Source organism: Artemia sp. Qi Xiang Cuo, chromosome 9 (genome assembly GCF_049724085.1).
Source record: "Artemia sp. Qi Xiang Cuo chromosome 9, ASM4972408v1, whole genome shotgun sequence".
NCBI lineage: Eukaryota > Metazoa > Arthropoda > Branchiopoda > Anostraca > Artemiidae > Artemia > Artemia sp. Qi Xiang Cuo.
This window is the reverse complement of record NC_142802.1, coordinates 35,376,943-35,401,148: the sequence shown is the minus strand read 5'-3', so window position 1 is coordinate 35,401,148 and position 24,206 is coordinate 35,376,943. Positions and strand designations below refer to the sequence as shown.

The window sequence follows — 24,206 nt, the reverse complement described above, 5'->3', positions numbered from 1 at the left end:
TTTTGAGGACAGGTGGTTTCCCGGGGAAGAGGATACAAAAATTTTATTAATTACAGTAGCGGTAGACCTCATAGGATCAATTTTAGTAGGAAAAAGGATTGTGGGAAGAAGACCACTTGAGGTAAATGTTTCAAAGAAGGCATCACAATCATTATTATTGCTAACATTTAGTAAATTACGATTGAAGTCCCCAATAACTATTGCCTTCTTTTTTTGTAAATTAATAAAACTAGAAAAGTCATCAAACATATTACAAAAGCAAGGTGTCGAAAATGAGAGTGGTTTATATAACAGTGAAAAAATAAAAGAATTGTCAACACTTATGTCTACGATTATTGAATAAATGTATCTATTATTTATAGGTTGCCAGAATAAGGATTCACAGTCTAATAGCCCGGTGAATTTTAGACTTGACCGGATGTAAAGAGAAATTGGTACTTGCGCACTAAATATACTCTCCTATATACTGTAACGAAGTCAAGTTTGGTTAAAGCTAATGAAATAAAATCAAATGGGATGAATATATAATAGATTTAGAAACAAATTTGGGCTATATATTTGCACATTAGGGGGAAGGAGGGGGGGGGGGGGGTAAAACATACCATATATTAAATACGTAAAATAACCCAACCTAGGTACCTCCCCCCTAAACCCCTAAAAACAACAGTTTAAATATCGTAAACGCAATGAATACTATTCTTTGCATTCCAATTCTTAATGGCGGTATCTTAAAATAATCAGTCTGATGGGTATCTGTCCCGGTATCTGTAACGTCTCCAATTTGACATTCCATATACAGTGTGTAAAAAAGTACGTTTTATGCGCAAGTACCGACAAATGCCGCCAGAGGACTTGGTTAATTTTCTTTCAATATGAATAGCTTGAAAGCCAGGGAGGGAAAATTCATTAGTAACAGTTTCTGAAAGCCACCTCTCTGTTATTCCAATTATGTCGAAAGGGCAGTAATCGTTAATTAAAATTAAATCTTTAAAATTAGTCCGCTTATTCCGTATGCTTCTGATGTTAAAGCAAATTACATTAAGTATGGTTTGTTTACTTATGTTTGTTTACTCTGATTGTTTATTTGATTTCTGTTGGTTTTGGGCTTTATTAATGCCTCAGTAACAAATTCTTTTTGTTTGTTTCAAGCTTTATTTGCATATTGAAGTCGAGCATTACTCGTTTTAAGATTTATTTATTCATTTATTTTAATACCTGTTATATATTTTTTGCCGCAACTGTTTATTTAATTTCTGTTCGTTTTCGGCTTCATTTATTCTTTAATAGTAGTTTTTTGTTGTTTTAAGTTTGAGTTATTGTAGGTTTTTATTGCTTCTAATCTTAAGTTTAGTATGTCCTTTATTTTTTTAAATTTCTTTTACGGAAAGTTCTTTTTTTGTTAATTCAGGGAAATGAGCAAAGAAGATAAAAATTATATTTTTCATTAGACATATATGGCCTAAGCTAACACATATTAGCCCTTTGAATTTTATTTTGTCTTCTAGAACCTGATTTAGCCTATTTCTTTGCATGCGCTTTTCTAATATTTTGTAATATTTATTTCGTTTAAACGGCTGCGAACCGTTTCTGCGTAAAAATTTTCTCTATCCTCCAACATCTGCTATCCTTGATACTTTTTGCGTCATTTAATAGCTTCTGATCTAGATTGCTAATTCAGGATCCCAATTTTCACGTTTGTTACACGGGTCATCAGTAGAACGATAATTTTTGTCGATTTTTCAATTTGTGTTGGACAGCAGAAAAGGCCTTTTCTTTTGCTTAGGCCTAATTCCCCAAAAACAAACCATCAACAATGTCCAAGTCGCAAAACTTCCAATGGAAGAAAGGAATATACGAAAGGTATGAATATCTGAACAATTAGTAAAAATATTTTATCGTTTTCAATCTCGTAACATGTAAGTATCTGCAAACAGTATGATAGCTCCATGTTCTGTCTATGGTAGCTGACTCCTTAAACTTAGCCCAGGAATTGCGGTTCCAGGTTTCTGAGGGTAGAATTCGGGCATATATTTTTATTACTGAAGTGCCTTGCCACGTTCCCCAATAGCCATTTTCAATAGTTGGAATCAAAGACACTTTCTACTGCTGTGAGTTAGATTGATTATTTTTAAAGAGCCTGGGCTTTAAGGGTGACTTGTTGATCAGACAATTTCAACTTCACTAGCCTTATCTAAAATGACGTATTACATCTTAGATTAGTGAACTTGGTAAAATTCTACTTTTGCCTTTCTTGGAAAGGGGTTAGGTTAGGAAAATTGAAACTTACAGGGATGGGTCTACAAGCTAAAGTATGTCATGGGAAGGTATTTTGAAGTACCTACCTCCACTCCTCCATCTAGAGGGTCCTTTAATTTGCCTGCATGACAGGTCTATATCTAGGGTAAGACACCCAGTAGTCGGCCACCTGCCTATTCTCAGAAAGAATGTAACTAACAGGGAACCTACCTCTAGACACCTGCCTATTACACTAGACACCTGCCTTCTAAAAACTTTCTAAGCACATTAGCCTAGAGGTAGGTTCCCTGTTAGTTACATTCTGCCCGAGAATAGGCAGGTGGCCAACTACTGGGTGTCTTACCCTATTGAGATTTTGACAAAACAACAACTTAGCTTAATTTTAAGTTTATTTTCCTCTAGGTTTAGTTCTGAAAATGCAATTCCTGTTATTTGAGTAGAATTTTAAGCCTTTTTTTTAATTTAGGAAATGTATATGCATATCATTAAAACCTTATAAATTAGGATTGAGCAAAGTTGTGAAGCAGAAAACAATTTTGTCATACTTCATTTTAAGCAGAAGATCTATTTTGCAAGGTATCACTTTTATAACACAGATTTTTTAAAGGTTGTCAAAGATCTATGACAAATGACAAAAAAAGTCTATGACAATGTTGACAACATAATAGACATACAATTCTATGAAAAGTAGCACACTCTGAAAACATAATAACTGAAAAAGATACAGTAACATACCTGAAAGTAAGCCTACAAAATAACAGAATACATATTGGTTGCAAATCAGAAAGTAAATCAAAAGTAAAAATATTCTCAAAACAAGTTTTGGTAAATATCTACCAAATCATATTATTGACTTATGCATAAAGTCAATATATCACTCAATGCCTTTTTTTATGCTGATTAAAAATATAATAATATTATATCTAATAAATTAAATTCAGCCCCCCCCCCCCTATGTATGCCAAATATGTTTACATATTACTACATTAGGGGGGATGGGGGCAAATTTTGTTTCTGATGTAAATGGGAGGTAAGTTTAAACTTTACCCCCACCCCCCCTAATGTAGAAATATATACCTCCAGGGGGGGAGGCTGAAATTCATTTCTGATAGAAATGATTATATATTTGTAATCAGCATAAAAAAAAGGCATCAAGTGGTATATTCACTTTATGAGTAAGTCAATAATATGATTTGGTAGATATTTATCAAGTTTTGATAAGACCTAGTATAGAAATATGTAGAGGCTAAACTACTCTTGAAAGACTAGACTGTGATACATGCAACCATTTCTGATAGAAGTGGGTTCCAAGTCTTCCACATGACTAGATAAAAGAGTGTTGGCCTAATCTTTTCTGTGAACATGGTTGGTAAATTTTGTGTTGGTGTTGACAGGTAGGCCTACTACTGTATACTGTAAAAGTGAAGAAGTGAGTTGGAGTTGGTATTATCAATGTTCCTAACAATTTAGGACATCAGTGATGACAGAGCATCACCTACCACAACCTCTTGGGATCTATTTGCAAGATAATCCATTATCCATGTTTTAGCTCATGGACTGATATCATGTAGTTGACATTTATTTATCAGAAATTGGATGGAAATTTTGTCAACTACTTTGGAAAAGTCAATATAAATACAATCAATCAAAATACCATTATCTGCCATCAATTGAAAATAATAAATCACCTCCAGAAGTTAAGTGATACAAGATTGAAGTTTACAGAAACCATGCTGAGCCAAATGGCATAAATTATTTTCCTCAAAATGTGGCTGGATTCTGCTCACCACAATTTTCTCCAATATAAAAGATTGATGCATTTGAAATTGATCTTTAATTTTTAAAATGGGACATTGAACCATTCTTGTGCAATGGGCTAATGACTGTTCTATTCCAAGCTGAAGGACATTCACCAGACAAACAACAGAGATGAAAGAGATATGTGATTGGTCCAGCAAGCACTGATGCAAGTTTGTGCAACATCATATTTGAAAATCTTGCATTATCTGGCACCTCTCCAGGATCAAGATTTTGGAGTGTTTGATAAACCTGCTGGACTGTAAAAGTTGTGCTTTTACATAATGATTTTATAATAGTTGTGCTTTTACAATATTATTGTGAAACTTGATTTCTTACATACTTTCAAAATCTTTTTGGGCAACTTTGGACAGATGCTATAACATTTGGCCCAACCTCTTGATGATTTAAATGAAGGAATTTAGTTGCTCTTTTATATTTTGGCCATGAATCAAAGGTGTTAATTTTAATGTGATCACACCAACTATCACCTTTTTCTTTTAGCATTTGTATAATATACCAAGGAAGGATCTGTCTATTTTTGGAAAACTGTCTGCTGATAGATATTGGTGCATATCAATATTTACCTTCTTTAAGGGCCTGCTTAATACAATCAAAGGACACATCAGTGGTAGTGCTGCATTGTTGTAACTCCTCTCAGATAGAAAGAGATGAAATAACATCAGAAAATGCAATGTAATTTTCTCTACCATAATCATATCTGCAAGAACTATTCGGAATATCAGCAAAACCCCAAAAAACAATTTAGTGATATCACCAATACCAAGTAATTGCTTTTTCTTAGTGGTGGTAAAATTTCAACATTAACAACATCATTAGGTGATTCTGTAATTACAAGGTCTAAGACTGAAGGGGTTGAATTAGCATGCAAATAGGTAGGGTTTTGAATGTGCTGATGGAAGTAATGCTCTTGTAAAGTTTGTAGGAATTGATTTTCAAACAACTCATCAGAAAGTTTACCTGGAAAGATTTTGCATAGTATCTGTACTCTTTCTTATTTCTAAGATTCACAAAATAGCTGACATGACAAGTATACATGCCTACATGACCTATTTAGATTCTTTAAAAAAATATTTTCATTTAATTTTAACTCAATTTTTGTTTTTAAAAATGCATTTCTGGTCAATTCAGTAGAATTTTAAGGCATAACAAAGATTGTCCTAAATTTCAGGAACAATTTAATTTAAGCCTAGTTTAGTTATAAATGCATGACCACTCCAGTACATAAAGAGACATGTTAAAAAAACAATTCTTACTTCATAATATGCAAAATTATCCTTAGTTAACATATTATCTAGGGGCAGAACCTTTATCCTGACTATTTTCCTGGTTTTTCCAGTCTTTCAACCACATTTTTCAGTATTTATGTGTATTCTCCAAGTCTTGAAAATTGTTTATAAAACACATCCAAGAGCCATGTAGCTAATCTAACCTAACTTAACCTAAATTTATAAATATTGGTCTAATTATTTCTTTTTGGCATATCAGTGTTGGTGTTTAACTTTTGTATATAGACTGTTTGAAAACAGAAAAATGCAATCAAATTTGTTTATTTTACACAATTTTGTTAAAAAGAAATTAATACAACAGTGAAAGAAGTGTTGATAAAAGTTCTCCCCCTGGAAAGTATGTAACTAGGATTATTTTGCATATTGTGAAGTAAGAATTGTTTTCCTAACATGTCTCCTTATGGACTGAAGTTGTAATACATTTTACCTATTGAAATTTTGACAAAACAACATTTAGGCTACCTTAATTTTCAGTTTTTTTTTTCTCTGGTTTAAGTTATGAAAATACAGTTACTGTTATCTGAGTGGAATTTTATGCCATATTGATGTTTTTTTTCAAAATTTAGGAAATATATTTACAGATTTTTGAAACCTCATAAATTGGTATTGAGCAAAGTTGTTGTAGCTGAAAACAGTTTTCTTCTTCTTCATTAAAGTAGAACATCTGTTTTGCAAAGTTTCACTTTCATAACAGATTTTTAAAGGTCACCAACGGTCACTGTCCTCTAGAGGGAGTAGGAGTAGAAATAGGTGTTTAAAAATACTTTTCTGGCAGTAGTGCCAATTCACAAAAATGTAGAGGGGGGGGGGGCAAGGAATTTTTTTTCAATGAAGATGCCAAAAAAATAACATTGAGCAAACATACCTAAAACAGGGGGTGGCAACAATTTCATGGTAATTTTCAAAGTCTATGGAGGTATGTCCTGCTTCCCAGGACATACTTAAGTCTGGACCCATCACTGAAAGTTCTGTTTTCCTAACCTAACCCCTTTCCATTAGCAAAAAGTACCTAAGCTAGAATTCTACCAGAAACATGTTAAGAAAATGAATCTTACTTCATAATAATAGAAAGAATAGGCACTTCTTATTTAGTAGCCAGGCAACACACAAGAAGTGAAGTTTGGTTAATGCTAATGAAATAAAACAAAGTATGATAAAAATATAATAGTTTAAAAACAAATTTGAGCTATATATTTGCACATTAGGGGGGTGGGGGTAAAGCATTACATATATTAAATACATAACCTAATCTAACATAGGTACCTTATTTTGCTTCTTTAACCCCAAAAAACAAAAGTTAAATATTTTTCACAGAGTGAGCAGTACCTGACTAGGCAGCAGAAGCCTGTTTTTGATATAGCATCTTTGAGATTTCAATGTGGTTCTTCATGTGTATTGCCAGGCTACTAAATAAGTACCAAATAGGCTACTTATAGCTAATATATTTTGCAGTAAAAATTTATATTTATTATTCAGATAGCTAAGACAAACTTACTTCTAGAACAAGAATTTCATCCTGAATCCAAATATAGCATTTGTTTCCACTGCAAATTAAATTTTAACCTAACTTATCATTTTAAACCTTACCCAAATATATTGCCTATATTAATATTTCTCATGCTTTTAATGATTCTCAATTGTTTGTTGCTTAGCTATCTTTACTCTCTTAATGTAAATATTTACCCATTTTGCATATAGAACTGCTATATTTCACCCCTAACCTCAACCATGTGCAAATTTATTTTTGTTTATTTTGTATCTCTTGTCTCAGTCCATGTATCTGTAAATTCAATCAATTGTGACAAGACAAGAACCAGAAAAACAAAAGTTATGGGTGGCAGAATACATTAAGAATATATGATATGGGCTATATATTTGCACTTTATGCAATAGGCAGGGTTGTATAGAAAATGTGTTAGCTGCAATTATTCTTCATGTTATGAATGTCAGAGATGTGTTCTTAATATGTTTTCTTCTCAACAGTCACCATGAAAGGGCTATACCAACAATTTCAGATCTTTAAAACCTTATAAATTAGGATTAATCAGAGGTACTGTATAAGGCCCTAAATACTTAAATTGTGCCTCATTTGAGCAGAAGATCTATTTTGCAAGGTTTCAAAGTTGTAAAACAAAGATTATCAAAGCTTGATGCCCTCTGGAGAGAGAAGGAATAGAGGTATATGTTTCAAAATATCTTCCTATGAGATCATTACAGGTGATGATCTCTGGTAGGTGTCTTGCTCTGACTAAGTGATATCCAAACAGATATAATTTACCATTCAAATGGTCAAAAATGCTGTTAGTATAAATTAGAGTAAATTTTGCATTTTACAATATAGTTTAGATAGAATGAAAGTGAATATATCACTTGATGCCCTTTTTTGGTCTCTTTTAAATTTAATTATTGCTTCTGGGGGAAATTCCATTTTGAGCCCTCAAAGGGCAGAAAGAGCTCAAAACAGCCCATAATAACCAAAAGTTTAAAAATATGTTTAAAAAACTGGCTAGTGAGAAAAAAATTCCATTTGTAGTTGATTCATGAATGGTAGCTATTATTTTCCATTAGATTTAACAGTAAAATGTTATTTTGAATGTAAATTTGCAGAAATTTTAAAAAGACCTATGGTTCCCTCAAAAATTATATCACAGCAAAATTGACATCATTTTTGAGGTATTCTTAGCTCTTGAATTTTTTTTACAAATCTGTTCACAAAATTACATTATTAAGACTAAGGAAAGTAATATTTACTATTCCTGAATCAGCTACAAATGGTGATTAGTTTTCATCAGACAGTTTTTTTAGAAATATGTTTTAAAACTTTTGTTTACTACCTTAAATTCCATTGTCAAGCAAAATAAGGAAAAGAAAATCCTATAGATTTGCTTTTTAGTGATGATGGGGAGCCATTGACTCAATTTACCTAAATTACTTAAAGGATTGGATCAAAGTCAGCTGACATCAGACAATTTTCTAGTTTGATATTGCTATATTTTTCAAAGATTGGAGCATTGTTATCTAGTTTCTTATCAATTAGACAAAAGATTCTTGTGAGAACCTCTGCTATAATGCTTGTAGCTTCTTTTAGTCTTCACTGTTGCAAGTTGATAGGTCCATGTGATTGGTCTTAGTTTTGGTAGTCATTTAAGGTTAAAAGTTCTTTCAGGCTCAGTGGCAAAGACAAGCACAAATTACTCATTTAGCTTCAGTAGAGTTTTTTCTTTGCCTGGGATTCTTTTTCTCAGAAGAATTTCCAACAGCACAGATTTCCAGTATGAATTGAAAAATGATCAGAATTGAATTGAAAAATGATCAGAAATAAAAAAAAAAAATGATCAGAAATAAATAAAAAATAAGCACTTTTTTGAATGTAAGTATGGTAAGGAGAACTTTTCAGGTGGAATTGTGAGCATTTTATGTGGGGAATTTGCTGCAAAGATGGAATTGTCTACTGGTAATGCCCCAGGGGAGGTTAAGAGTATTTCATAAGTTTTCATAAAGTAATTTTTCTTGGAAGATTTCCATGGAGGGGGATGCAGGTTTCCTGGTATTATTTGAAAACAACAAGAAATTAAATTAGAAAAAAACAAGTTCTTTCAATTGAAAGTAAGAGCCACATTAAAGCTTAAAATAAATAGAAATTATTCTATATATGAGGGGGCTATCTCCTTCTCAATATCTTGCTCTTTATGCTCTTAAAAGGGCTCTTTATGCTAAAGTTTAGACATTTTTTAAAAGTGCTTAAATAGTTTAATACTCTGTAAAAGCTGAAATAAAATGAAAACTGACTAAAGGCTATTTCTACACTGTCTAGTGGTCTACATACTCTAGCATTGTTTTGAGAAAATTAAGTATTTATTATTAGGTAAATTTTAATTTGAAAATATGCTCAGCTTTGGCCATTTAGTATGGACCCTGTGTCCGTATCACTATTAGTCTTGGTGTCCATAACAACCTATGCTGGATAAGAGAAAAATATGGAACCTTATTGACATTGAAAACTATTGTAAATTGAAATCAACCATGAGCTAGCAAAAGTATCACTTATCTGTATCATAGGCAGTGCAATAGCATTGCCCAAGTAAAAAGTGAGGTGGGCACAATGTATTTTTTTTTTATTACCAGGGCACTTTGTATAGAAGGAGTTGTTGTAGGAACTTTGAAAGCGCAGGAACTTCTTTTACCATCATGTAAGGTACAAGAAGAAACCTAGAATGCTTTGGAAGTTTAGCTTATGATTTAGTTTATAATATTATCTGTTCTACAATTAAATAGTGGGACTGATAATATAATGAATAAAAAGAATTGTGAAAAAGTACTACTACCATTAACAGCTTAGTGTAGTACCAAGCCATCTGAGGCAAACAGGATTATGCTATGTTCCTCCATCCCAATCTTTTAAAAGACTCCCTCTTTACATCTTCACAAGAACTTTCAATTGTATATTGAAAATTCTAGTGTTTTAAATAGTTGAGTGATTGGAGGGTAACCAGCCTTCCCCCCCCCCCCCTCTCCCCCTATGCCTTTCATTTCCCCAAATACAAAAATTCCAAATTTCTAGATGGTCATTTTATTTACCGTAGTTAAAAAGTCTGTTAATTATATCTTTGAGAATGACAACCCTCCACAGCCCTCAGGGCAAGGGTTGAAAGTTATAGACTTTTGAGGGGCTCATTGGATTGGAAATCACAAGTTCTGGTGCCCTCTTTAGGAGTCAAAGTGATCAGAGGGTAATTAGGCTCTCCTCCCCTCACAACCTATCTTCCCCAAATGCATCCAATAGATATTTTGATATAGCCATTTGTTCAAAAATAGTCCAAAGATCATGTAACAGGGTCTTTGAGGTTTACAGAAACCCCTCAGAGTCTGAGAGAAAGGGTTATAAGCTATGCCAAAGGGGCATATAAGATTTTTATAGAAGGGGTGGTCATGTGAACACTAGAGAAGGCACATTTGATTGGAAATGTGAAGTTTTAGCTGCCTTTTAGGAGTTCAAAGTGATAAGAGGGCAACTAACCACCCTCTCCTCTCTGACACCACCTTTCCTCCAATGCATTTGATTGAAATTGGGAGATAGCCATTTTGTTTACAATTGTCAAAAGAGCATATGATAGTGCCTTCAGGGTGGACACAACCCCCTAGAGCCCAGGGCATATAAGGTTTTATGGAATGGGTGGTTGTATAAACTTTGAATTGAATGGGGCTCATTTGATTGGAAGTTCTAGTAAGAGTCAAAAGTGAATAGAGGGCAACCAGACCCCCTCCTTCCAAGCCTATCATTCCCCAAAACATATCTGATCATAATTTTAAGAGAGCTATTTTGTTCAACATTGTTGAAAGGTCCAGTACTTATATCTTTGGGAATGTCAACCTCCCCACAGTCTTCAGGTTGAGAGTTAGGCGATTTGTTCTTATCAAACAGTTTGTGGTAACAAACTGTAAGTAAGGAGCAACCTGGCTCAATGGTAACCAAAACTCTAAAAAAAAAGAATTTTGATGCCAATAGATACATCAGAAGAATTAGATTTTTTATGCTGATTTCAAATATATAAATTTCATCAAGTTCAGTCTTACCCATCAAAAGTTAAACGCCTGAGAAAATTTGCCTTATTTTCGAAAAAGAGGGGAAAACACCCCCTAAAAGTCATAGAACTTAATGAAAATCACACCATCAGATTCAGCGTATTTCAGAGAACCCTACTATAGAGGTTTCAAGCTCCTGTCTGCAAAAATGTGGAATTTTGTATTTGCCAGAAGAAAGATCACAGATGCATGTTTTTTTTTCTTTTTCTTTTTTTCAGGGGTGGTCGTATTGATCCAGTAGTCCTAGAATATCGTTAGAGGGCTCATCCGAATGGAAATTCAAAGTTCTGGTGCCCTGTTTAAGTAACCAAAAAAAATTGAGGGCAACTTGGCCCCCTCCCATGCTCATTTTTTCCCCATAGTCACCCAATCAAAATTTTGAGATAGCAATTTTGTTCAGCATAGTCGAAAATCTACTTAGTATGTCTTTGAGGATGACTTAATCCCCACAGTTCCCAGGGGAAAGGGCTGCAAGTTATAAACTTTGCCCATTGTTTACATATAGTATTGGTTATTGGGAAGTATACAGGCGTTTTCATGAGGAATTTTTTTCTAGTGGGGGTTCGGAGTAGGGGTAATGGGGGAGGATATTTCCTTGAGGGAAGGGACATTTCTATTAAGGGGGCGCCAGATTTCCCAGCATTATTTAAAAAACGATCAGAAATTAAAAAAAAACAAGTTTTTTCAACTGAAAGTAAGGAGTAATATTAAAGATTAACGAACAGATATTATAATGTATATGAGGGGGTTTGCCCCCTAGTCAAGACCTCACTCTTTATGCTAAAGTTTTTTTTAGTACTGTCAAAAGAGCTATCTATTCTAATTAAACGACCTTTGTGATTCAGGGGTTTGTGATTCAAATAAAATTTGAACTTTAGTGTAAAGAGCAGGGTATTGACTAGGGAGCAAACCTCCTAATATACGTAATAAAAACATACAAATATAGAAATTCGTTACATAAGTTAATTCGTAAGTTACGTCTGAGCAAAATCTCGAGAGTCAATTTGCCAAAAAAAAAAGGAAAATTAATATGCAAATTTCGTTTTAATTATTCATGTACTGTGAGCCAAAATCAAAGCTGCATTAATTCAAAAACGTTCAGAAATTAACCATAAAAACCAGTTTTTTTTACTGAAAGTAAGGAGCCACATTAAAACTTAAAACGAACAGAAATTATTTCGTATATGAAAGGGGCTGTCCCCTCCTCAACGCCTCGGTGTTTACGCTAAAGTTTGACTCTGTCTCACAACTTTGTTTTTTTAAACAATAAAAAACTTTAGCGTAAAGAGCGAGGCGTTGAGGAGGCGACAGCCCCTTTCATATATGGAATAATTTTGTTCATTTTAAGTTTTAATGTTGCTCCTTACTTTCAGTTAAAAAAAGTTTTTTTTAGTTAATTTACATATAGTACATGTTATTGACAAATGTATGCATGTCTTAACTTTATTTTCCATAATGTAGAAAGGCATTTAGGTAAGCCTTTCAGAGAATGTTGAGGGTAGTGTTGAATTCCATCAAAACATGTTGTTTGTATATGGATTATCAAAAGGGTATAACTCAAGAATGACTGAGTATATTAATTTAGAATTTTCAGGAAATGATAAGGGAGATGCTTAAAAATGCAACATTTGCATGCTACAACTACTATTCCAATCACCACCACTACTACCACACTACTCGATTTACAATATTGGGGGGAAAATTAAAAGATGAAATATGCATGTACATTGTCAAAGGAGTGTATCTCAATAATTTGATTTTGGTATTAAGTTGCAGCTTTCAGTGAATGCTTAAAGAGAAACATCATCTTACCAAAAGGCAACATGTCCATGGTACCTCTAATATTGCTTCAACTACTAATTCTATTGCAACTGTTTGTAAGGCAAAGAGCATTGATATGAAAATTTCAAGAACTATATGAACATTCAGCTTATCAAAACGACATATCAGCAATGGCTAATTGTATTAAATTGTAGATTCAAGGACTTGATGAGGGATGTTCAACTGCCAATAAGGCAATACTTTAATGTTTCTGCTGCTACTAGTACTGCTGCTATTGCTGTTAGCTCTATTACTAGCAATACCAATACTAGTGCTGGGACTGCTATTGCAACTATGCCTAAGGGTATAAAGGTGAAATTTTCAAGGAGAACTGAGGGGTGATCTGAATCACAACATTCTGTCTGTATGCAGGTCCTCAGAAGGACCTGTAAGAGCAATATCTTAGAGCAGTTTTTGTGTGTGAAGTTGAAACTAACAAGGCTTGTTTTGGGAGATGAACTAGCCAAAAGAAAATATTTGCATCCTAATGCAACTGCTTCTACTCATTCTACCACTACTGCTGCTAAAACTAAGGCTACCATTGCTATTGCTGCTACTAAAACTAAGGGTGTTAAAGCGAAAAATTTGGAAAAATTGAAATTGTATGCAACTACTTCAAAACTTACAATGCCCATGCAAGTTGTAAAGAGAACATATCAGAATTGCTTCAGGAATGGTTGATGGTAACTATTAAACTGAAACCTTCACCATGTGTTGAATGGGATGTTGAAGAAACCAAAAGGTGCTATATGCATACAGCTATGCAAACTAGGGGTATTAAGGTGCAGCTCTCAAGGAATATTTAGGTGGATGTTGAACTAAATCAAAACAAACAATTAGCATATAGATTTTCAAAAAGGTGACAAAGCAATATCTCAAGAACAGCTTACACTGTCAAGTTAGACCTTTTAAGGTAAGTTGTGGTGGATCTTGAACTAGCCAGAGGGCACTATGTGTATACTATTAACACTTTCACTGCAGTAACTGTAACTAATGTTGCCAAGGGTATTAAGATGAAGCTTTCAGGAAACGTTTATGGGGAGTTTCAATTAAACGAAAAAACTATTTACATACAGGTTTTCAAAAGGGCAGAAGTTGCATCATTGACAGCACTTTCCTATTACAGCTAGAAATATCTTTGAAACTTTTAAAGGAGCTAATTCAAATGGAAATTAAAACTTCTAGTGCTCTTTGTCTGGGTCAAAAGAGATTGGAGGGCAAACAGCCCTTCTCTGAAGCCCATTCATTTTCCAAACACATCCAGTCAAAAATTTTAGACAGTTGTTTTGTTCAGCATAGTGTTTTCTGGCAATAAGTAAGTCATAGTAAGTACAAATTTTGCTGAAGAGTCTTGAGAGGAGTAGTCATGAGAAGTCATGGGGATTGTCAGCCCTACTCATTTTAGTTTTTGCTTGTGTTCAGTTTGACTTGGTTATTTATTGTAATTTCTGTTTGTTTTTTGGTTCATTTATTTATTGATGACAATTTATGGTAGTTTTATGCTTGGAAGATTATTTTACTTTATTTCTCCTCAGTTTTGGTTTAATGGAGCTCAATACTTTTCTTTGAAAAGCTTGTTTTGTGGAAAAAGTTCTTTTAAATAAATAAGTTTAAGCCATAAGATTGTTTAACGTATTTCTTTACTGTTAATTATACATACTGAACTGTATTGAATTTTTAGGTATGGTTAATAAGATAATTAGTAGGTTTTATGTATTGTTAATAAGAAGGCAGTGTTTGTTTTACTCACTGATACCCTGTTATCCCCTAATTGTTTGAGTAAACCAATGATTTCAGTTTATTTTGTTTATATTAATTTGCTTAACCATACTGATAAGGACCCAAAAATCTGGACTTAAGGGCTGTTTTAGATCTCTACTCAGGTGTTTGTTACCACTGCTTAACTCATCATTTGGGCTGCTATCCTCTTTTAAGGAAATCAGTATCCAAACTAGGTAGGGTCCTTGCTATTATTGATGTTTAGCAATTTAATAGATATTACCCACTTATCTGTCTTAAATTTGTTCACTGAAATATTTTTCTAGCCATCATGGGGGCTTACAAATACATGCAAGAGCTGTACAGAAAAAAACAGTCTGATGTGATGAGGTATTTGCTTCGTCTCAAGTGCTGGCAATATCGTCAGCTAAATAGGATCACTCGTGCTCCCAGGCCCAGTAGACCAGAGAAGGCCAGAAGACTTGGCTACAAAGCTAAGCAAGGTAATTTTGCTCTTATTTTGTTTTATGTTCTTTAATTGGGCATCCTGTAAAAAAAAATGATGATGTATCTGCTAATGGCATAATGAGAATTTAGAACATTTTTTTAGTATCTGGTGATCCAACATGAACAATTTTATGTCAAGTTCATTTGCATTCTATGATTAGTTGTCCTGATCCTTGTGCTATTATTTTCCCCAGATATTGTCAACACTGTCGTCATGTCTATATATTCCTTATCAGAAAGAAAGGGGTGGAAAAATATTTTCTTAGGTATTTAGGCTTATGGTGATAATAATATTTAAACAGTTTTCATAACAACAGTTGCATAAACAACAGTTTTCAGATTTCCAAACATATTAGACACATTTGTAGGAGAAAGGTTTATGTTTAGATTAAAACTTCTAAGTTATAAATATGGATATATATATAACCTTTGTTGGTGAAGTTTATTTAGTATTTACAATGTGGTTTATTAAGTGAAACAGTTTGACAAGTACATTTGAAACAATATTACCATGTTTTAAAAAACTAGGTGGGCATATGAAATTTGTAAAAAAAAAAAAAAAAATTCACAGATGAAATTGGATGCGCGAGATCCTATTTCTTGCTAAAACTACCCAAAAATCGTTGAAAATATGCAAAGATCAAAGAAATTGTCACTGTTGGGAAGTAAGTTTTAGAATTGTCAAACAATTTTTTTGGAAAATACCAATAGAAACAGCTTAACTCTAGATGAATCTTAAGGCCACAAGTCTATTGGGTACTTTCATAAAATGCTCAAGCTGGGTTTCACTGAGATAATCATCAAAATTGTTATCTATATTGTCCTGTTAGACACCCCTACCCACTAGTAGATCCAGGTGGGGTCCCCTCCCCCAAATATTTTCTCTGGCACCCTCATTCTATTTTTTTCTGTTTTTTTTACTTTTTAAAAAAAAATAAACTTGTTAATTTAGTCAATTATTGCCTCCCCCCCAGGTTTTGCTCTAGATCTGGGTTTGCCCCTGCCCATGATTTACTTTTGTCATCATTCAAGTGATTAACTTAATTATGCATGAATATATACGCCATATCAGATGTCAGGCAAAAAAAAGTGATTTTGATAGTCTTAAAATCAAATCCGCGTGTGAAATCTGCGCTTACTGCAAGGCCGTATCCAGGGGGGGGGGGGGGTTACCCGGTTTTAGCCCCCCCCCGAAATTTTTGACCGAGTCGAAAATTAGTCTAAAAATACTTGTAAAGACAAAACCTTACCAGAAAAAAAATATGCTCCCACACTAAATCCTATTGCATTTTGTGGGTTAACGGTTCTGATCAGCTTACGCAATTAGGTAACCCCCGTAGGTAACCCCATGTTCACCTGACCTTGCATAGTAAATTAGGGTTAATAATATGCGCTCTGATCAGCTTACGCAATTAGGTAACCCCATGTTCACCTGACCTTGCATAGTAAATTAGGGTTAATAATATGCGCTCTGATCAGCTTACGCAATTAGGTAACCCCATGTTCACCTGACCTTGCATAGTAAATTAGGATTAATGGGCGCTCGAGGTATGTTATTCTCCATACAGCTCAGAACTGTTGAACTTTTCTGTTAGTTATATTTACTACTGCATTTATTATTATTAATTAATTGGCTTATAGTGCATATTTGTTAATACATACATACAGTTAATGTGAGTATTGTGTTAAAGATATAGAAAACCAAGGGAAGCTATTTCTGGTAGGAATCTAGTATAGAAGCTTTGTACTATGTCAGAAACTCATTGAACTAGATGAACGAAATTCTCAGGAATAAAATATAGTGGCACATTCCTTTTCATTGATGACATGGTATAGATCTGGTACCTACTGTTGGCATTATAAGCCACTCATTTGTTCTTTTTATCGTTATTAAATTTTAAGATTTAAATTAAAAACGACCCTGAGATGGGAGCATTTTTGAATGATATATGTTACTATGAATTTTGTCAAATTCAAGATCGTAATGTCTAAAAGAACAGAACATTGTCTCATCAACCTAGATTAACAAGATTTCTTTGCTAGTACTAAAACTTGGGATTAGACATTGTAGCGGTGGCGTTTAAGCTTGCTTTTAGCTTTGGGTAAAACAGGCTAATGTTTTTAATTTGGAATATCTAAACAGATATCTCTTTAGATTCACGATCTGTTGAGGTCATAAGCCCCTCCAGTAATTTGGAAGATACAGTTTTAGATGATGACCATTTGTACAGCTTAGGAAATTGCTTGATTTAGAAGAATTATACGTTCAAGAACGAATCCAGAGTCTAAATTACAACTGATTAGACTGTTTGAAGTATCTACCTCCACCCTTTCGTTCTCCAAAAGGCAATGACCTTTGATGAACATAGACAAACTTGTTATTGAAAATATAGAGAGAAATCCGTTTTATGGATTTAGGGGATGGTTGGAAGTGGGTTCACTGACCACATCTTGTTTCAATCAGTTAAAAATATGTGCAAATTGAGCTCGACCGATATGGATTTTTGAGGTCTGATACTAATATTAATACATCAGAAGCATACAGATATAATTAGCCTATAAATTCCCCTCTGAAAAAATCTCATCTAAAGTTTAAACCCCTCATTCGCTGCCCATATTCATCCATGTTTCTTCTGGGTCTATTACACACCAAAAACAGCCTCAATAATTCACCGTGGATTCCAAAAATTAGGCCATTTACAAGAATTGTTTAGTTTTCCCTACCTTTTCTGATCAGCAGCTTCTGAGCACACAACGAAATGGCGGTTGTTTGCAGAGGTGACCCATAGGAAAAAAGTTTAATCAAAGAAGCCGGTTTAGTCTAGATATGGTCTCTTACGAGCGAACCCATGCTAGGCACAGTGGATACAGGGGTGCAGCTTGAGTTTTAAGCTTGGATGAGGGATATAAAGAATGTATAGACAAAATCGTCAAGTATGCTGACAAATGCGGACACACAAGGTAGATTTTCTAAGGTGTTGACACGCGGAGGCGGCACCTTGGAATTCCCCCCTCTCCCCCTTAGCCCACCCATGACTGGATATCATGGTTTTAACCGATTGAATCTTCAATCTTTCGCCCTTCAAGTGAACATGCATTAAACAGAAATGTATGGTGTATTGAATTTTTTTAGTTGTTTCGGTAGAGGATGTACGTTTTTGAAGTCACCCTACATTTAGAACATTGGTGCACCGGGTGCATATTGACAACAAATATACTTTGACGTCATTTGACTCACCTGTGCTGCCCTCTCAGACTTCGCTGGTGGCTCTGTTCCCAAGGATTGGACAAGCAAAAACTACCTGAGAAAATCTGGTCTCTTTTTTTAAACAAGTTGCGCATAAAATATATATATATATATATATATATATATATATATATTATATATTGGCTGACATCCGAAAATGACACTGACCCTCATATCGGTCGGGCTCTAGTGAAAATATGAATTTAGAAATTGGAAATTTAGGAGACCAATTCGAACTATGTATGTATATGGTCAAGATGCTTTTTTTCTTCCCAGCCTGTCTTAAATTTGAATGGTGTGCTTTCCCGTGATTTTTAAGTCTTAGCATGGAATTTCTCAACATTTGAACTAGTTTTTAAGCTGGATTATGATCTTATTTTCATCAAATAGAAACAGATCCAGATATTTGTTATAAATCGAAAATTTAGAAATCCAAAAGACTAAGTCATCTTTGTGTGGTCGAGACATTTTTTCTCCCATCAAGTGGTTAATTACCTTTACCTGTCTTAAATTTAGATCGTATGCTTTTCCAGGGTTCATACGTTTTGACAAGGTCATTTCGGATATTTAAGCCAAATTTAAGTTAGATTATAATGTTTGTTGAAGAATAGGATACATTTTTATTGCAACTTTCAAACTTGACCAGTAGAGAAAGAATGGGTACATGAGATTGAAGACTGCACTCTGGGTCCATATTTGAGGTACAGACCCATTTCTGAGCGTTTTACTTACCTAATTAGCAGTCCTTGGTCGAAATATTCATTTTAGGTTGAAGTTCCACTGTCTTCAAAAAGAAGCCCTTTTATTCTACTTGTTGTTTCCTCACATAGCACAAAATTATAGTAAAAAGGCGCTTAACATTTGTGACAACTCATCTAAGGTGACATTCTCTAAGGTCATCTAAGGTGAAAGTTAAGGAAACTTTCAGGAATAAATCTACAGGTCAAGTTTAACTCTTCTATCGTTTTTTTTTATACATAAAATTTGTGTACAAGTGTTATAACCCTCTTATCTCAACTCTGGTGCTGCTTTTAAGTTTTGAATGAAAAAAAAGTATATAGTTGGCTTAGAGTCCAAGAGGAGTAGACTTTAGAGCCAGACTATTCGGGATAAGCATTCAAGCGATTTTTTCAAGGTTAAGATAGGGTAGTGTTTTGCAATAAGTATTCCAGCCAGCTTGACTAAAAGGGTTGTACTTCACATTTAAAAAAATAAAATAATAATAATTGTGGTTGCAAAGCTTGGTAAGAGTAGATCCAAGTACTTTGAGGATGTTTTCGACCCCATACCCCAAATCTCAAAGTAAAGTTTGAAAGAATCTGGAAAAATATATCCAAGTTAGACTTGCAAGCTTTGACACTTACAAATCTTGATTCTGTAGTTCAGAAAGAATGCTAAAATTGACTTCACAAAATTTTTTTTTGAAAAGACACTTCCTGATCCCTGATTTGAATTGCAGATCATTCCTGGAATTTTCGTCAATTTTAGTCAATAATTTTCGTAGCTAGGAAAATATCCCTATTAGCCTATGCAATGTGATCTGTCTGAAAAGGTATTTTTCTCTCATAGTTGATGTTTTACTCTTGATCTAAAGTGCCAGCGCAAAAACTTTTTCCAAATGATCTACCCCGAAAATGTTTTATGGGACCAATTAATATCGGCTAGTGGCAGTGCTACCAAATTAGAATAGAAAGTAATTAGGGTCTAGCAACCAATAAGAAAGTAATTGTGATCTAACAACACCAGACATAATGACATGTTGGTGAAATTGACTAAGTTCACTTTTATAATCTAGTCATTTTCTCATGAGTACATAGATCAGTGTAAGGCAAAGCTGACTATTTGTGGTATCCAGTTACCCTCTCTTGTATTTGTTCCAATTGAGCAAAAATAAAAATCTTATTTTTTACTAATCTACGCCTTTACCCAACTCTGCCTCCTCATTCTTTTTCCATGTTTGATACCACTTGTTGCAAATATATTATTTGCTTAAGAATCAATCAAGTTTTGTATTAGATGCATCACATGGTACTGCTGCATTAATTAGTATTATCAGCAGAAAGTTTCACAGATGTTTCATTGCTTTTATCCTGATTCGTTCGGGAAATTACTACCTGTTGCCTTTTGTTCTTTCAGTGATGTAAAACCTATTAGATCTTTAAAGTATTTTATTTACAGGATACGTCATCTATAGAACTCGCGTTCGACGCGGAGGACGTAAGCGTCCAGTTCCTAAGGGTTGTACTTATGGCAAGCCTAAAACGCATGGTGTCAACTCTTTGAAGCCGGCTCGAAACCTTCAAGCTGTTGCCGAGGTTAGACTTTTTTTATTCAGTTTTTAAACATCAGTATGTTTTAAGAGCTGAATCGAATTGATCAATTTTTGAAGAGTGAATTTGAGCATGTGTGAAGTTGAAGAAGTTAAGAATCATTCACCTGTGACCTTCATATATACTTTTTTTTTACCTGCTGCAATATTCAAAGTAGAGTAACAAAAAACGAAATAAAACTTTAAAAAGAAAAAAGAATGAAATCAAACCAATAAGGCCGCTATGGACAGGCAGATACTTGTGTATTGGCTGTGATAGTGTGCAATTAAGTCTTAAGTCCTTCATAAGTGTTTGATACAGGAAGATGCAATTTTATGGCTCAGTTCTATTCTTTCAAATTATTCTTCTTCTTCTTCTTTTTCACAGCAGGCGGGCTTTTCAGTTGATACTATTTAGCCCTTTTCCGTTTGCTTCGCTCTGTGGGCTACAGAGCTACTGGCTTGATTGTCTCTTATTTATTAGATATTCTCAGATATCTTTCAGTAGATCTTTCGACTCAAGAAGTTCAAATATAAGATGATAGATATTGGTTTCTGTGCTCTGTGTGCAGGTATAGTTGGCTAGGCTCTTGGCTGATAGTGAGATTTTGCGGTGTTTGAAGCACTTTAACAGTTTACAATGCAAGGTATGCTGTGTAGACGTCAGCGTATTATATTCAAATAGGCAGGGGTCAATTATTTCATTTTTCATATTACAATACCTGCAAAGAGGGGACAGGGGAACTGAACCACTTGAATTAGGAAACTGATACGAGAATGCAAGAAAATTTACTTCATTTGTTCCAGAACGAATTCTATGATAAATTTTAGAAAAATACTTATTGGGAAAGGGGGAAAGAGTAGGATTTTTCTTATTAAACATAATATCTGATAGCCTCCATCGGTAAATATCTCTAATGGGGATTATTCTTATAATTATCTTCTTCTTCTATTTCACAGCAGGCGGGCTTTTCAGTTGATATTATTTAGCCCTTTTCCTTTTGCTTCACTCTGTGGGCTACTGGCTTGGTTGTCTCTTATTTATTAGATATTCTCAGATATCTTTCAGTAGATTATTCTTACTCACTGATAATACTCCTTCTTCTTTTTTAAGTTTTTCCTTAAGCAAATTGATTTTGACGCTTCCAACTGGATAATTATTTTGTTTAGTTTTCTCTGATATGTAGTGCTTAAAACAAAGTGAACAACCTGAGTCTTTTTTGCTTTCAAACGATTGTGACCATTGATGTGGCTAACCTAGGATCAATAAAGTGTAAACTAAATGTCAATATTGTTGATGTAGTTAATCCTTCACGTGGGGAAGGGGTCCTTTTTAGGGGTCAGGTCCCACTGCATGCATAAATATAATGACACTGAATAGTAAAACCTTAATATATGTGAAAAAGGCTTCTCAGCTTTTAAGGAAAGAGACTTCTGTTTTCTGAAATTTTGTGTGTGTTGATTGAGTTTTGGTGTATAGATTCTTTCATGGTTGCAATTTACTGTACTGTTGGTCAGCTAGTCTTTTATTGACAAATTTCAATAGTTGCGCCGTCATAATGATGATACATCCATGCACCACTCTTAGCAATTATGCTGAGATATTTATACCAAATCACTGCTGAATGTTTCTGTAAAATTCTCGTCATTTTTTTGTTAATCTTAAAAATTCCTAATGAATTTCTTTTTTAGGAACGTGTTGGTCGTCGGTGCGGTGGTCTACGGGTCCTCAACTCATATTGGGTTGGGCAAGATGCAACCTACAAATTTTATGAGGTCATTCTTGTTGATCCAATGCATAAGGTAAAATATTTATTATTTGTTAATTTGGAAAGCCTAGTGACATTAGATTATTTCATTTTAAAAATAACTCCTGAAAACCTGTGACATTTTGGAAACTTAAATCAACGTGGATCTTTTAACTTATTGGCAAAACTAAATGACCATTAAATTACTTTATTTGTATCGGTGGTCTCAGGACTTTTTTTTTAGCCAGGCACCATCTAGGACCATAGCCGGGGGTAAAATATAATGCTAAGGTCGTACTTCATACCACCAGAGAAGAATAACAATTGATGATTTTTACACAGTTGTGTTTGGTAACCCTTGCCTTTCTAGACGTATTTCAAAACTCCAAATTGTTGGTCTGAACTGGCTGAAACTGACTAAACTGTAATTAATGGGAAAGGGGTATTTTTTTGCAGGTTTGTAGACCCCGTGCCATTTGGATGTTCATTTCCAAACTCTACAGTCTTTCAGAGACTACCCAGTGATCCTATCTTATTTAGAGAAATTATTAGAGCACACGCAAATTAATAGCCAATAGCTTAAACAGCATAAAGGATATAGAAGAAGTAGACAGGTATGTCGGAATGGCGTAAATTATGATAGTTTTTTGGCGAATTCCTAACTTTTCGTCATCGCCAAGTTTATTTTTGCAAGCGCCTCTGTTTGACAGTCTGAGTTTAGTCTTACTGTTTAAAAAAGAATGATTTGAATTGTTTTGGTGCATAAATTAAAGACCAAGTCATGTCTGGTTAGGCTCATGCAATAAACGATTTTTGCATTTATTTTTCAGTTTGTTATTTAAATATAGTGAATAATTAGTCTGAATTTAATGAACAGTATGAGTTATAAATGATGATACCTGTTTTACCAACTGATTTCATTGATGCTTATTTCTTCCTTGGATGTCTGACAAAATGTTTTAGCAGTCAGTGAATTTTTATTGAATAATCGATACTAAAAGGAAATTCCTGTTTTAGGCCATTCGTCGCAATCCTGAGGCCCAGTGGATTTGCAAAGCTGTCCATAAGCATAGGGAGCTTCGGGGTCTCACATCTGCTGGTCGCAGATCTCGCGGTCTTGGAAAAGGCCACGGATACGCCCGCACTATTGGTGGTTCTAAGAAGGCTGCCTGGAAGAGGAGAAACACACTCTCACTTCGCAGGAAGAGATAAATGGTGTTGTAAAATTTATTTGTGTTTCAAATAAAAAACAATACTGTAATTATTTCTAACATTTTACTGGATATTTGATTAACCTACTAAGTTTAGAATTATTCATACTAGAAGAGTGAAAGAGGTATTTTAAACAAATTCCGGTTTAAAACACCAAAAACAATGACCTTTTCGTGTAATCTTTGGATCTTTACAGATCCAGAGATCTGTAAATATAGGGTTAGATTCTAGAGTAGATTTTACTCTTGTTTCGCGAAGTTATGGTCTCCCATCATACGTGATGCTGAATATTTTTCTTGTGTTGATGAACTAATGATGCCTTAAAAAATTCAGTGTATCCGTCTCCGACGTAAAAATGAAAATTACAAGGATGATTAAGCGTTCTTCAATCAAAAATCGCATGCGACTTTGCAAGTTTTTATTTGCGGACTAGCCGGCATATTTTCCACTTGCTGAAGGCCTCTATATACACTTAATTTTTTAACTTTACTGGGAACATGTAATTGCAATGGAATAATCGGTTTCATGATGGTTTACTGGTTTTCCACCTCCGGAGCAAGGCTTCCCGCTTGTATCTATCCAATGGGGAAGGGTAAAAAAAGATTTTTGCCGGAAAAGTTGATTGTTTCTCAATACTGGAAACATGTTTTCATATCTTTTTTGTTTCATAAGTGTATTTTTATTTCAAAACTTCATAG

At 34.2% G+C, this 24,206-nt stretch overlaps 1 protein-coding gene across 1 annotated transcript; it reads left to right on the top strand.

The window, feature by feature from the left end:
• The first annotated feature begins 1,850 nt into the window (after positions 1 to 1,850).
• On the top strand, positions 1,851 to 23,557 carry RpL15 (ribosomal protein L15). The gene is made up of 5 exons (XM_089094499.1): positions 1,851 to 1,916; positions 14,813 to 14,989; positions 20,419 to 20,555; positions 22,241 to 22,351; positions 23,314 to 23,557. The coding sequence occupies exons 2-5, from the start codon at positions 14,818 to 14,820 to the stop codon at positions 23,506 to 23,508; spliced, it is 615 nt and encodes a 204-aa protein (XP_088950625.1). The 5' UTR covers positions 1,851 to 1,916; positions 14,813 to 14,817; the 3' UTR covers positions 23,509 to 23,557.
• The last annotated feature ends 649 nt before the right edge of the window (positions 23,558 to 24,206 follow it).

What these genes read in the sequence shown, in the direction of transcription:
- RpL15 (XM_089094499.1), top strand. Translation starts at nt 14,818, where the DNA reads ATGGGGGCTTACAAATACATGCAAGAGCTGTACAGAAAAAAACAGTCT. An exon ending in ACCTTCAAGCTGTTGCCGAG is followed by an intron (nt 20,556 to 22,240) that starts GTTAGACTTTTT and finishes TTTCTTTTTTAG; the next exon opens with GAACGTGTTGGTCGTCGGTG. An exon ending in TTGTTGATCCAATGCATAAG is followed by an intron (nt 22,352 to 23,313) that starts GTAAAATATTTA and finishes TTCCTGTTTTAG; the next exon opens with GCCATTCGTCGCAATCCTGA.